At 41.4% G+C, this 15,537-nt stretch overlaps 1 protein-coding gene across 1 annotated transcript in view; it reads left to right on the top strand.

Moving 5' to 3' along the window:
• Positions 1 to 15,537, top strand: part of acer1 (alkaline ceramidase 1) — a 31,187-nt gene extending 15,650 nt beyond the window's left edge. Inside the window, exons 5-7 of the mRNA XM_059990806.1 lie at positions 4,076 to 4,213; positions 7,712 to 7,849; positions 14,601 to 15,537. Coding sequence (XP_059846789.1) covers positions 4,076 to 4,213; positions 7,712 to 7,849; positions 14,601 to 14,778 — 454 coding nt within the window. The 3' untranslated portion in view covers positions 14,779 to 15,537. The remainder of the gene's footprint in view (positions 1 to 4,075; positions 4,214 to 7,711; positions 7,850 to 14,600) is intronic.

Raw genomic sequence — 15,537 nt, 5'->3', positions numbered from 1 at the left:
TGCTGCCTGAGGGACTGAGGGTATTTTTCTTTATCAATATTGTTCCTTTTTTTAAAAAATTGGTCACAGTTGTTGTGCTGTATTAGATGAACATCAAATTCCTCCAGCTAAAGTCATGGAAAAAGAGAATCCGTAGCCTTCAGCTCCATGACCAATGATGTTCTCTAAGTATCTAATCCATCTCCCTTCTGACATTAATTTGAAATGAAGCAATTTGATTGCAGCTTGATGCCACACCTAATCCTTGGGCCTGCTATATCCATCTTTGTAACAAAATCCATCTTTAATACCTTTCTTTGCACCTCTGTGGTTGAAACCTTTTCATACCTTTGTTATCCTATTGTTGACTACTAAAATACACTTAGACCATAACACCATAAGATATAGGAGCAGAATTAGCCATTTGCCCCGTCGAGTCTGCTTTGCCATTGCATTATGGCTGACCCAAATTTCCTCTCAGCCCTGTCTCCTGCTTTTCCCCATATCTCTTCAAGCCTTGATTAATCAAGGATCTATCCAACTTTGCCTTAAATAAACATAAAGATTTGCCCTCCACAGCAGCCAATGGCAAAGAATTTCCCAGATTCAACTCCTCTGGCTAAAGAAATTCCTCCACATTTCCATTCTAAAAGGATGGCCCTCTATTCTGAGGCTGTGCCTTCTGGTCTTAGACTCTCCCACCATAGGAAACATTCTCTCTATATCCACTCTATTAAGGCCTTTCACCATTTGATAGGTTTCATTGAGGTTATCCCTCATTTTTCTGAATTCCAATGAATATAGGCCTAGAGCACTCTTCATATGACAAGCCATTCAATCCTGGAATCATTTTTGTGACCCTCCTTTGAACCCTGTCCAGTTTCAGCACATCCTTTCTAAGATATGGGGCCCAAAACCGCTACCACACTCCAAGTAAGCTGTCACCAGTGCTTTATAAAGTCTCAACATTATATCCTTGCTTTTATATTCTAGTCTTCTTAAAATGAATGCTAACATTGCATTTATCTTCCTCACAACAGACTCAAAGTGCAAATTAATCTTTAGGGAATCCTGCACAATGTCTCCCAAATCCCTCTGCACTTGTTTTTTTGTATTTTCTCTCTACTTAGAAAACAGTCAACCCTTTCATTTCTTCCACCAAAGTGCATAACCATACACTTCCCAACATTGCATTTCAGCTGCCACTCATTTGCCCATTCCCCTAATCTGTCTTGCCTCTCTACTTCCTTAAAATTACCTGCCCCTACACCTATCTTCATATCATCTACAAACTTTGCAACAAAATCATCAATTCCATCATCCAAATCATTGACATATAATGTAAAAACAATCAGTCCCAACACAGACCCCTGTGCCAACATCACCAGTCACCCGTGGCCAGCGAGAAAAGGCACTCTTTATTACTGGGTTGCTTACTTTCGTATTCCATCTTTACCTTCTTAATAACTGTTTAGTTGCTTTCTGCTGGTTTTTAAAAGCTTCCTAATCCTCTAACCTCCCACTAACTTTTGCTCTATTATGTGCCCTCTCTATGACTTCTCTTGTTAGCCACAGTTGGGTCATCTTGCCTTTAGAATACCTCTTCCTCTTTGGAATGTATATATCCTGTGCCTTCCAAATTGCCTCCAGAAATTCCAGCCATTGCTGCTCTGCCGTCATCCCTGCCAGTGTTCTTTTCCAGTCAATTCTGGCTAACTCCTCTCTCTTGACTCTGAAATTCCCTTTACTCCATTGTAATACAGGTAATCTGACTTTACCTTCTCCTTCTCAAATTTCAGGTGAATCTGATCATATTATGATCACTTTCCCCTAAGGGTTTTTTTACCTTAAGCTCTGTAGTCAATTCTGGTTCATTGCACAACACCCAATCCAGAATAGCTGATCCTCTGGTGCATTCAGCCATGAGCTGCTCTAAAATTCCATCTGGTAGGCACTCTAGAAATTTTGCCTCCTGTAATGCAGCACCAACCTGATCTTCCCATCTACCTGCATACTGAATTCCCCCGAGACAATTGTAACATTGTTCTTTTAGCATGGACTTTCTATCTCCCATTGTAATTTGCAGACCACGTTTTTACTACTGTTTGGGAGTTTTACCCTTGCAGTTCCTTAGCTCTCTCCACAATGATTCAACACCTTCCAACCCTATATCACCTCTTTCTAATGATTTGATTTCATTTTTTACCAACAGAGCAATGCCACACCCTTTGCCTTCCTGCCCATCCTTTCGATACAATGTGTACTCCTGGACAGTAAGCTCAGAGCTATAATCTTTTGGCCATGATTCAGTGATGCCTACAATATCATACCTGCCAATCTACAACTGTGCTGAAAGTTCATCTACCTTATTCCATGCACTGTGCACATTCAGATACAACACCTTTAGTCCTCCATTCACTCTTTTTGCTTTTGTTCACCTTTTATGTTGCAACTCACCCCATTGACTGCAATTTTGCCCCATCAACAGCCTCTCCACACTACACATTGCCTCTGTTTGTGAACCAGCTACCTCATCTTCAGCACTGTTATCCGCCTTTCCTACAATACTTCTCACATTGAAATACGTGCAGCTCAGAACACTAGTGGTACCATGCTCAACCTTCCAAAACCTAACGTATCTGAAGTCTCATCAACGTCTGCTTCCACAACATCTCCACTAACTGTTCTGGCACTCTGATTCCCACCCCCCGCAACTCTAGTTTAAACCCCGCCGTGCAGCATTAACAAATCTTCCCACTAGGATATTAATCCCCCTCCAATTCAGGTGCAAACGGTCCCTTCCGTACAGGTCCCACCTTCCCTGAAAGAGAGCCCAATGATCCAAAAATATTACGCCCTCCCTCCTATACCAGATCCTTAGCCATGTGTTAAACTGTATAATCTTCCTAGTTCTGGCTTCACTAGCACATGGCATGGGTAGAAATCAAGAGATCACAACCCCTGGCCTGGCCCTTTAACTTGGCACTTAACTCCATGAAGACCCTATGCAGAACCTCATCACTTGTCCTACACACGTCATTGGTACCTATATGGAGCCCAACTTCTGGCTGTTCACCTTCCCACTTAAGAATGCTAAGGACTCGATCTGAGATATCCCGGACCCTGGCACTCAGGAGGCAACATACCATCCGGGAATCTCGTTCTCACCCACAGAACCTCCTGACCATTCCCCTAACTAACGAACCCCCTTCTTCTCCCTTCCCTTCTGAGCAGACTTGGTGGCAGAGACCCGACCGCTGTGACTTTCCTCCATTAGGTCACCCCCCCCCCCAACAGTATCCAAAGTGATATACCTGTTGTTGAGGGGGAAGGCCACAGGGGTATTCTGCACTGGCTTCTTAACCCTTTTCCCCTTCCTTCCTGTCACCCAGTTTCCTGTGCTCTGCACCTTGGGTGTAACTATTTCTCTTTATGTCCTGTCTCTCACCCCTTCAGCCTGTTGGATGATCCAGAGTTTATCCATTTCCAGATCAAATTTCTTAACGTAGTTTGTTAGAAGCTTCTATTGGATGTACTTGCAGTTGTAGTCATCAGGAACACTGGAGGTCTCCCTGCCTTCACACGTCCCTCAAGAGGAGCATTTCATTATCCTACCTGGCATCTCTACTGTCCTAGCTGAGCAGATGTAAAGAACAGAAGGAAAATAAAACCTGAGTTTTCCTTTCTTTTCTCTGCGAGAAGCCCTGAAGAACTAAAGCCTCAAGATCACCACTCTGACTATGTCTGCTCAGACGATGGCTGCTGCACTTTCCCCTGCCTTCCTTACTTTAATTTGCTCTTACTAATCAATCCCAAATGCCGAGTGGTTGCTGATCAAAGCTCTGTTACACTGATGCTCCTGCCTTTTATCCTTGGGCAGTGGACCCCCTCCTCTCCAAACTTCCAATGACTGGATTGGCTGCTGGTCAAAACTCTCAAAGCTTCTGGTTATCTTCCCTCACTCTACACTCTGCAAACTTGAAGTCATTGAAAACTGCATCCCGTTCATTCATTACCACTGTACTTGTACACCCATTATTGTTCAGAAATAATCCCTCTGTCCAAAGTTTACTGAAACTTGTTTTGCTTTCTCTAGGAAATCTTTTTCATTGATTGTCTTCCTCGTCGCACTGCTGAGCACAGTCCTGTCATTTTATAGACCAACAGTGAACGCTTATGCACTGAACACTGTTGCTTTGCATGTCATTTATGTGATTACACTTGAACTGAGAAGGTAAGAACTTTACATAAATACTGTATTAAACATCCACTTTATGAAGCACAGGCGTAGAGCCCGGTGCGGACGTTTAACATGTGGTGCATTCAGAGACGCTCTTCCACACACCACCATTGTAACGTGTGGCTATTTGAGTTACTGTTGCCTTCCAAATATTCTGAAGTCTGTCCCAACTTTAAGCACTTTGAAATCGAGGCTTAAAACTTTTCTTTTCGCTGTAGCTTTTAATTAGAATCTACTGCACTGTAACTTTTATTGCTTTAGTTTTGCTTGAATTTATTCCCTTTATATTGCCTGATGTTTGATTTTTTATATCTTGTTTTACGTAAAGCACTTTGAACTGCCTTGTGTTTGCAAAGTGCTATACAAATAAACTTGCCTTGCCTTGTCGTGCTTTCCTGTCAGCTTGAACCAGTCTGGCCATTCTCCTCTGACCTCTCTCACTGACAGTGTTTTCACTCCCCAAAACTGCCGCTTACTGGAATTTTTGTTGTTGTTTTCACACCATTCTCTGTAAGCTCTAGACACTGTTGTGCATGAAAATGCAAGGAAGTCAGTTTTTGAGATACTCAAAACTAACCCCATCTGGCACCAACAATCATTCCAAGGTCAAAGTCACTTGGATTACATTTCTTCCCCATTCTGATGCTTGGTTTGAACAACAACTGAACTTCTTGACCATGTCTGCATATTTTTATGCTTGCTGCCACATCATTGGCTGATTAGATACTTGCATTAACGAGCAGGTACACAGGTGTACCTAATAAAGTGGCCACTGGGTGTAATTAACACGGAACAATTAAAGATATTCATTCTAATGTACTAACCTACATGGTAACTGATGATGATGAAGCCTCTGTCAGTCAGGGTTGATCATGGATGTTCAGTGCTAGCTGTCTAGACACACAAGCCTAGGCAGTACAATAGGGAGAGCAAGCTGTTTCCCACGTAGCAAGCTCCCCCCTCTCCAACCATGGCTGATGAGCCCCATTTGCCTGAAGTGACTTTTTTTCAGGCACCAATAACCTGCCTTTGCCCCTTCTCCTGTGAGTAGAAAGGGTTCCGCTGGGCTTAGTATCTAAACCACACGTGAAGGCCAGGAGCTGGACTAGGTTTGAGACACACACCATTGGGAGCATTCAATAGATAATAGGAGCTTGTCTCTACAAGCACTTCTGCCTATAACAACCTTAAGGAACCTGGTTATTAGAGTATGGTATTTTATTGCAGTCTGGGACATGGTCCATTGTTTGTTAATTACATGTGAATATCATGTACCTTAAACAATTATTTTGACTGTGACAGTTTTGTGGAAAATTGATTCATTTTTCAGGATAGGTGTATCATGGGCAAGCTTAGCAAGGTCCATCTCTGAGTGCGCTGGAGAAAGTGGCAGAGAGCTGCTTTCCTGGACTATCCCACTATTGTGGTGAAGGTGACCCTACATTGCTTCTGGTTGGGGTGTTCCAGGGTTTAAGCTCAGTAGTAAAACATAGAACAGTACAGGTACTTCAGCCTATGATGTTGTACCGACCTTCTGACCTACACCAAGATCAACCTAATGCTCCTCCCCCATATAGGCCTTCATTTTTAATTTCACCCATCTAAGAGTTTCATAGAGCTGCCACATTACCTCGGTCCCTTGACAAAGGAAGGCCATCACACACCATAAAACCACTCTATCAGCCTACACGGCAACTTTTTGGGATCTATGGGCGTGACAATGTAATGATCATTGCCAGTGGTGCAGAAATCTCTTGCCTTGCTTCCCACAGTAATCTGGGCCTGCGGGAGATACTTAGCCTGATGTTTTTTGGAAGTTTCAACTCATCCTCTTTCTTAGCCTCAGCATGTTTTGGCACATTAGACTGTTCTCAGCTGACCTCACATTCGTCAAGGTCCCCCTCACTGGTGAGAACTGAAGCAAAGTATTCGTTAAGGACCTCTCCTATCTCCTCTGACTCCAGGCACATGTTTTCTCTTTTATTTCTGATTGGTCCTACCTTATCTATTAGAAATGTAGAAACATGGGAAATCTACAGCACATTGCAGGCCCTTCGGCCCACAATGTTGTGCTGACCATGTACCTACTCTGGAACCTGCCTGGAATTTCCCTACCACATAGCACTCTATTTTTCTATGCTCCATATACCTAAGAGGCTCTTAAAAGACTCTATTGTATCCACCTCTACCACTGTTGCTGGCAGTGCATTCCAGCACCCACCACTCTCTGTGTGAAAAACTTAACCTCTGACATCCCCCTTGTACCTACTTCCAAGCACCTTAAAACTGTATCCCCTTGTGTTAGCCGTTCGAGCCCTGGGAAAAAGCCTCTGACTATCCACATGATCAATGCCTCTCATCATCTTGTACGCCTCTATCAAGTCACCTCTCATCCTCCGTCGCTCCGAGGAGAAAAGGCTAAGTTCACTCAACCTATTCTCATAAGGCGTGGTCCAATCCAGGCAACATCCTTGTAACTCTCTCTGCACTCTCTCTATGGTATTCACATCCTTCTTGTAATGAGGTGAACAGAACTGAACATATTACTGTACTGCAAGTGGGGTCGAACTAAGGCCTGACATCTCCTGTTGTCATTTTCCTGTTCTTCATGTACATGTAGGACGCCTTAGTGTTTTCCTTAATCTTACTCACCAAGGTCTTCTCATGAGCCTTTCCAGTTCTCCTATGCCCCTTCTTAAGCTCTTTCCTGGTTATCTTAGAACTCTCAAGAGCCCTGTCTAATCTTTGTTTCCTAAACCTTTCTTCCTCTTGATTAAATGTCCCACCTCTCTTGTCAACTATAATTCCTTCACCCTAGCACCCTTACCATGCCTCAATGGGATAAACCTATCAGGACCCCATGCAAGTTCTCTCCAAAACAATTGAATTACTTCTGTTGTATATTTCCCTGTTCCCAACTTACTCTCCCAAGTTCCTGCCCAACACCACCATAATTAGTCCTCCACAAATTAAATACCCTCCCATACTGTCCTCTCCTAAGGCTATGCTAAGCTCAGGGAGTTGTAGTTGCTCCCTGATGGAGGAAGGGCATTCTCATATCTAAGGTTATTTCACTTATTTAACACTGGCTTAGTGATCTTTTCCAGTTTGTGGGTGTTAAGTAAATTCCAAAGAAAGGCACATTGACTCATACAGAGACAGTAGAGCAAGTTGGAGATGACATCTTCTGGACTGATATTGCCGAAGTGTTGTCTACTGCTAATCCTGCAGTAATGTGCAAGGAAGGGTAAGCTGGCAAGCAATTGTTCAATGGGAGATGATCAGAGTGGGCTAGGGTTCGGAGTCGTCACTGGTCCCCGCTGAGAGATCTGGGCTATTGCAAAGAGAAAAGGCAAAGTGTATTAGAGTAGAAAATAGCTGAGAACTTTAATAAAAGTGATATATATATGTATATGTATGGGAATAGTGAGTAAAAGGAATGGAGTCAATCATAACATGGGTGAATCACAAAGATTTGTGTTTATTTTTCAGCTGTACAGACCAAAGAATAATTCACCTCGCCTTTGCCACTGTGGCTTGGTGGCTGGTAGCAATTTCTTGCTGGCTAAGTGATCGTTTACTCTGTGCTTTCTGGAGACAGATTCATTTTTACTACCTCCATAGCTTCTGGTAAAAAAAAAGTTTCAAAAATTTTTAGCATGTTTTTTATTGCTTGCGATTTCAGATTTTTCTCATTGTGCTGATCAATGATATTTGTGGGTGATTTCAATCCTCTTTCTTAAGGTCCACTAGTTTAATCTAGATGATTCTGAAGCTTCTAGACACAAGCGAGAGAAAATCTGCAGTTGTTGGAAATCCGAGCAACACACACAAAATGCTGGAGGAACTCAGCAGACCAGGCAGCATCTATGGGGAAAAAAGTACAGTTGATGTTTCGGGCTGAAACCCTTCGCCAGTCCTGCCAAGTGTTTCAGCCTGAAATGTCGACTTTACTCATGTCCTAGATACTGCCTGGCCTGCTGAGTTCCTCCAGCATTTTGTGTGCGGGGCCTTAAACCTCCTAGACTCAAGTGACCATCTTCAATACCATTCATGTCTAGGTCAGCTGTTGTCATGTTCTTACAATAATAAACTGAAAAATCCTTCTACTAATTAACTTTGAAATTAGTGGATGTCTGACTGATTCAGTAGGATATCATGACATCAAACTTGGCTTTATACTTTGATGATCGTACTAAGGGGTTCAAAGTGAAGCCACTGATGGTATATTAGTATCAATATGATTGTTAAGTACCATTACATGGGTGAGAGGCCTTACTGCGACGTATTTGACAAATGTACTGGAATTCTTGGATGATGTAACATTAAATAGGTGAGGAGAAAAGCAAGCAGTCATGTCTGACTTGGATTTTCAGAATATTTTCAATATGTCTCGCATGGAAAGTTGGCCAACAAAGTCAGCACACATGGAATTGGAGGTAATGTACTGACATGGATGGAGAATTGCTTTTGGGATAGATTAAAAGCAAGCATAAATAATCTTTCTCAGATTGGCAGTCTGTTTACATCCCCAATTATTCAGCAACTTTCTTGAGGAGACCAAATGTCACATTTCTAGGTGTGCTAATGTAACAAAACTAGATGAGTTTGTGAATGAGGAGGAGGAGGGTGCTGAGGCCTCAAGGGGATTTGGACAAGCTGAGTGAACAGGCAGTTGCCATAGTTCGTGCATCAATGTAAAAGTTATCTACACTGATACACAGAACAGACATAGAGGTTGTTTTTGTACCACAGCCAGGTTCTCTTGGTGCCCACCATTTTCAATTACACTTCCCATTCCCACACTGGCATGTCTGGATTTAATTAACTGAAAATGCAATTCATTACCATATTGGCAAAGTAGAATGGAATATCATCCTGAGTATCTATAAGCTGTAGGTCATGGCTAGGCAGTGAAAACCTGTACCTTGCAAATTTAAACCCAGCAGCTACAAGCTTGTGAGCTTAACACACCAAAGCCATTGCAGGGAGACAAACTGGATTGGTCTTGGATAGATCAGGCATGGGTAGATGAGTTTGATAGCCCTTTCTCTGCTGTAAGTTTTCTGTGAATTGTTTTATTCATTTTCACTTTCAGAACTTTAATTTTTCAGACACATTAACCATGTGTTCCAGTACCATTAACAACTTCACTTGAGAATAACAAACCTACCTGTAGATGACCTTTGACATTGTGAATTGAATTAGGCTTTCACTCAGAGGGGCTAGGCCTTGAATTGTTGTAATTAATTTAGTTTAATTTATTTATTGAGATACAGCCTTTTGGACCATCAAGCAATGCCATCCAGCAATTCAGGATTTAATCCTAGCCCAGTCACAGGACAATTTACAGCGCTGAATTAACCTCTCAACACGCATGTCTTGGGACGGTGGGAGGAAACCAGAGCGCCTGGAGGAAAGCCTCACGGTCACAGGGAGAATGTACAAACTCCTTACAGACAGCAGCAGGATTCCTGACTATGAATCTCATTCATAGTCAGGAGTTACTGTGAGACCCTTTAAAATTTTACAACCAAGCTTTCCTCGTGATATTGATGTTATCAAAAGTACAGTACACAGAGATTCAGTAAGATCAAATAGAATTTAAGAATAACTTACCATGTTTCAAGGGTTGAATTTGTGATGATAGTTAGTGCAGATGTTATTTATTCATGCTATTTATTCATTTATTTATTTATTTATTTATTTATGTCATTTATGTCATTATGACATTTCAAATTCTGGAAGCAAATTGGAAGGCACAGAAGAACTATTCTAAAGGCAGGATGTTACAACTGTGGCTGACAAGAAGTCAAAGGCAACATAAAAGTCAAAGAGAGGGCATATAGGAGAGCAAAAATTAGTGGGAAGTTAGGATTGGGAAGCTTTTAAAAACCAACAGACGGCAATTAAAAAAGTCATTAAGAAGGAAACGATGGAATATGAAAGTAAGCTTGACGATAATATTAAAGAGGATACCAAAAGTTTCTTCAGATACATAAAGTGTAAAAGAGAGAGGAGGAGGACAAGGAAATTGTGGACAAATTGAGTAAGTATTTTGTTTCAGTCTTTACTGTGGAAGACACTAGCAGTATAGTGGAAGTTCGAGAGTGTCAGGGGTCAGAAGTGTGTGAAGTTGCCATTACTAGGGAGAATGTTCTTGGGAACTTGAAGGTCTGAATGTAGGTAAGTCACCTGGACCAGATGGTGTACACCCCAGGGTTCTGAAAGATGCGGATCAAGAGATTGTAGAGGTATTAGTAATGATCTTTCAAGAATCACTAGATTCTGGAATGGTTCTGGAAGACAGGAAAATTACAAATGTTACTCTTCAAGAGGGAAGAGGGGTAGAAGAAAGGAAATTATAGGCCATTTAGTCTGACCTCATTGGTTGGGAAGATGTTGGAGTTGTTTATTAATGATGTGGTTTCGGGGTACTTAGAGGCACATGATAAATAGGCCGTAGTCTATTTCCTCAAGGGAAATTCTTGCCTGACAAATCTGTAGGAATTATTTGAAGAAATAAGATTCAGGGGAGACAAAGGAGAATTGGTAGATATTGTGTACTTGGATTTTCAGAAGGCCTTTAACAAAGTGCCACACATGAAGCTGTTTAACAAGTTAAGAGAACATGATATTACAGGAAAGATACTAGCACGAATAAGACATTGGCTGATTGGCAGGAAGCAAAGCGTGGGAGTAAAGCAAGCCTTTTCTGGTTGGCTGCTGGTGACCAGTGGTGTTACACAGGGTCTGTGTTGGAACCGGTTCTTTTTATGTTATATTTCAATGGTTTGGATGATGGAATTGAAGACTTCGTTGCAATGTTTGCAGATGATATGAAAATAGGTGGAGGGGCAGGAAGTTTTGAGGAAGTAGAGAGGCTACGGAAGGACTTGGACAGATTAGGAGAATGGGCAGATGGAATACAGTGTTGGGAAATGTATTGTCGTGCACTTTGCTGTTGTCCGATGGGTGGTGAGAATGCTGGTGCTTTATGCTAGAATAAGAAAGGGGAGGGGGAGAGTTGTCGCTGTTTCCTGCTGCTGTTTGTGCATGGGAGGGGGCAGGGGAAGTTGGGGTTCATACATTTTTCCTGTCAGTCATTCTTTGGGGGTTTTTCCTCTGTTTCAAGGATGTCCGCAAAGAGTAAGAATTTCAGGTTGTATACTGTATACGTTCTCTGATATTAAATGGAACCACTTAACCACTGAATGAAATAAAAAGGTAGACTATGTTCTATATGGAGAGGCGGAAAGGGACTTGGGAGTCCCTGTGCAGGATTCCCTAAAGGTTAATTTGCAGGTTGAGTCAGTAATGAGGAAGGCAAATGCAATGTTACCATTCATTTCAAGAGGACGAGAATATAAAAGCAAGGATGTAATATTGAGACTTTATAAAGCACCGATGAGGCCTCACGGAGTACTCTGAGCAGTTTTGGGCCCCTTATCTTACAAAGGATGTGCTGAAACTGGAGAGCGTTCCACAGGGGTTCACAAAAATGATTTCAGGATTGAATCACTTGTCATATGAAGAGTGTTTGATGGCTCTGGGCCTGTATTCATTAGAATTCAGAAGAATGAGGGCTGACCTCACTGAAACCTATTGAATGTTGAAAAGCCTTAATAGTGTGGATGTGGAGAGAATGTTTCCTATGTTGAGAGAGTCTAAGACCAGAGGACTCAGCCTCAGATCAGAGGGGTATCTTTTTAGAATGGAGATGAGGAGGAAGTTCTTCAGCCAGAGAATAGTGAATCTGTGGAATTCTTTGCCACAGGCAGCTGTGAAGGCCAAGTCTTTATGTATATTTAAGGCAGGGTTTGGTAGATTTGTGATTGGTCAGGGCAGTGAGTGATATGGAGAGAAGTCAGGAGATTGGGGCTGAAAGGGAAAATATATCAGCCATGATGAAATGGTGGAAAAGACTTGATTGGCCAAATGGCCTAATTCTGCTCCTATATCTCATGGTCTTATGGTCTTATTTCAAAGGGAAAAGCAAAACTTCTTAATAATTTACTTCCTTCATTGTTATTTTACTTGCTTGACATTTGATAAATACTGTATGTCGCATAATTCTAATCTAATTCACAGTTATAATAGAGTTAACATATGAAGAGTGTTAGATGGCTTTGAGCCTGCACTTTGAATGGAATGAAGGGAGATCTCATTGAAACCCATCAAATATTGAAAGGCCTGGATAGAGTGGATGTTTCCTATAGTGAAGGAGTCTATGAGCAGAGAGTACATCTTCAGAATAGAAGAATGTCCCTTTAGATCAGAGATGAAGAGGATCAAAGTACAGATATGTCACCACATACAACCCTAAGATTCATTTTCCTACAGGCATACTTAGCAAATCTATAGAATAGTAACTATATCAGGATCAATGAAAGATCAACTAGAGTGCCAGTCTTCAGCCAGAGACTGATGAATCTGTGAAATTCATTGCCACAGATGACTGTGAAAGCAAAGGAGATTGGGTATATTTAAAGAGGAAGATGATAGGTTCTTGATTAGTAAAGGTGTCAGAGGCTACAGGGAGAAGGCAGGAGAATGGGGTTGAGAGGGAAAATAAATCAGCCAAGATCGGATGGCAGAGCAGACTCAATGGGCTGAATTTCTAATTCTGCTCCTATGTCCTATGGCCTAATGGAGTGTCGTCAGCTCTCTGTCCAAGGTCTACTAGAAAATGTTGAGACAAATTGAGGTAGGGGGAATATGATTTCCATTGGCCTTTGGGGCCTTACATTTACATGCTTTAGACACCAAGTTCTTACATTGCTTCATGCAGGAGGTAGGAAATGGATGAAAATGAAAAGACCACAACAAATGAAAACTCAGCTCTTTTGAGTGAAAACATGATCAATTATTAATTTTCAATTCTTATAGGGACAGTTAGTTGCTCTCAAGTTAAGTAAGTTTCAGCATAAACTTACTCTTTCCTAGGTCATAATAATTTTTCATATTATTAATCTTTGATAAAATTTATGACACTGAATTATTGTTCCAAACCCAAGTATGACATTAAAATGTTAGTCGCCGGACCAGGCACTAAACAATACTAGTATGCTGCTGCCCTCTGCAGGGATATTGTGCTTTGGCCTCTGAGTGTATGTTCGAGCTTTCGACAGCTTCGAGTTTCAGCTGTGCACTCAGAGATGCTGTGTGCACACTACTGCTGTAAAGCGTGGTTATTTGAGTTACCGTAGCCTTCCTGTCAGCTCGAACCAGTCTGGCCATTCTCCTCTGACCTCTCACACCAAAGGGTGTTTTCACCCACAGAACTGCCGCTCTCTGGATGTTTTTTTGTTCCGCACACCATTCTCTGCAAAACTCTAGGGACTGGTGTGTGTGAAAATCCCAGGAGATCAGCAGTTTCTGAGATACTCAAATTAACCCCATCTGGCACCAACAATCATTCTACTGTCAAAGTCACTTAGATCATATTTCTTCCCCATTCTGATACTTGGTCTGAACAACAATGAGTCTTGGCAACATCTCAATGAGTCCTGACCATGTCTGCATGTGCTTATGCACTGAGTTGCTGCCATACGATTGGCTGATTAGATATTTACATTATCAAGCAGTGTACCTAACGAAGTGGCCACTGTGTGCCCTTCTTGACCAAGTTAGCTTTATTAATCAATCTATGCGTCTTTAAAATTTTTTTTTTATTGAATTTTCAAATAGGTTACAGAAAGAATAAAAAATTATCAACCCTTCCCCTTCCCCTTAACCCCTCCCCCCTAACATAACCCTATAGAAAAAAAAGAGAAGAAAAAAGAAAGAAAGAAAGAGTGCCTGGGTATTGGAAGATCCCCACATGCTCCATGGAATTCATAATAGCTTTAATATGTATATTTATTTCTTTCCCCAGATAACCAATAATTTTATCTTTGGAGCACCTATATATTTAATCCTATTTTTTGTAAATAAGGGCGCCAAATGTTCAGAAATATTTCATATTTATCTCTTAAATTATAAGTAATTTAAAAATCTATGTGTCTTTAAGACAAATTACAAATGCTATAGCAGGGGTAGGCAACCTTAAGCACAAATGATTTTCTAACGTGAGTTATTCATTAATTTGAGGCCAAGCATAACTAGATGTATTTAAATGGATAGTTCCCATATTTCAGGTTTTTTATGGCATTTATCTGGCCCACTGTCCGCTCATTAATACATGATCCGGCCCACAGAGCCAAGAAGCTTGCCGACCCCTGCTCTGTAGCTTACTGGTCTGCTTACGTGGCTATGAAATGTTTGCACTGTGTTTGGTCTTTGGGTTTAAGTGTGACGGAAACCAAAGAACATCAAAGAACCAATGTGCTCCCAAAATTGCTACACGATTTATTTTATTCTTCTGTATTTTCTTTTCTAGGCATGTGCTGATTAATATGGCAGTTATCCGTGGAGCAACGCTCTTTGCATATTTTGACGCATTTTATGAAATTCCGGAGACCAAACCAGAAGTGAAGTATTGGCCCAAAAACTGGCGCTTCCTGGGTCTGCCATATCTTGCTATAAAAACCAAGGATCCTTTCCAAAAAATCTTTTGATGGGGTTGTGCAATGTTAAGTCATGTTACACATGTTATTATTCAATGCCTACATATACTAGCTATGAGGTTCTCATGTGGGAGTGTTAATCATGGTCAAAGGAATGAGTCTAATGTGAAATGATTTATTTGTCACACTGTTAGTTATTACTATTAAGCAGATAGAAATGTTGTCAAACTTTCAAGTTTGGATTTCTGTTTCTGTTTCTGTTTCAATCATATCCAATTGATTATGATTTTGTGAATTCTGGCTTCATAGGTGAAGTCTAGAAGTTATTAAAATACCTTCTAACCCAGTGTCAGTATAAAAGAAGATGCAGGAAACACTCAGGAAATCAGGCAACACCTGTGAAAAAATAAGTAGTTGATGTTTCAGATTGGGGACTTTTTCTCAGAATTGGGAAAAGTTAAGAGTGGTCCCAGGCAGAAAAGCTGATAAGGGGAGGGAAGAATTTAAAGGGGACGCCAGTTGAAGTGGCAAAAGGGATGATGATGTGAGGGGACTTTGGATTGGTTAGGCACCCTCGGTGCTGTAAATAGAATACACTGAGACTGACCACAGAAATGTCCTAACATTAATTCTTGTCCTGCATCACTCTTCTTTTTAAGAAAGTCCTACCTTCCCTCCATCACTTTTCAGTAACACCCTCCCCTCCCCATTTCTGTGGACCTTTTTTCAGTTACGGGGTAAGATCAGTGGCCCAAAATTTCCCACTTCTGCTTCCCTCTGCATAAATAGCATCTACTGAGTGCTTCCAGC

The sequence above is a fragment of the Hypanus sabinus genome, chromosome 16, assembly GCF_030144855.1.
Source record: "Hypanus sabinus isolate sHypSab1 chromosome 16, sHypSab1.hap1, whole genome shotgun sequence".
Taxonomy (NCBI): Eukaryota; Metazoa; Chordata; class Chondrichthyes; order Myliobatiformes; family Dasyatidae; genus Hypanus; species Hypanus sabinus.
This window is presented reverse-complemented; position numbering and strand designations above follow the sequence as displayed.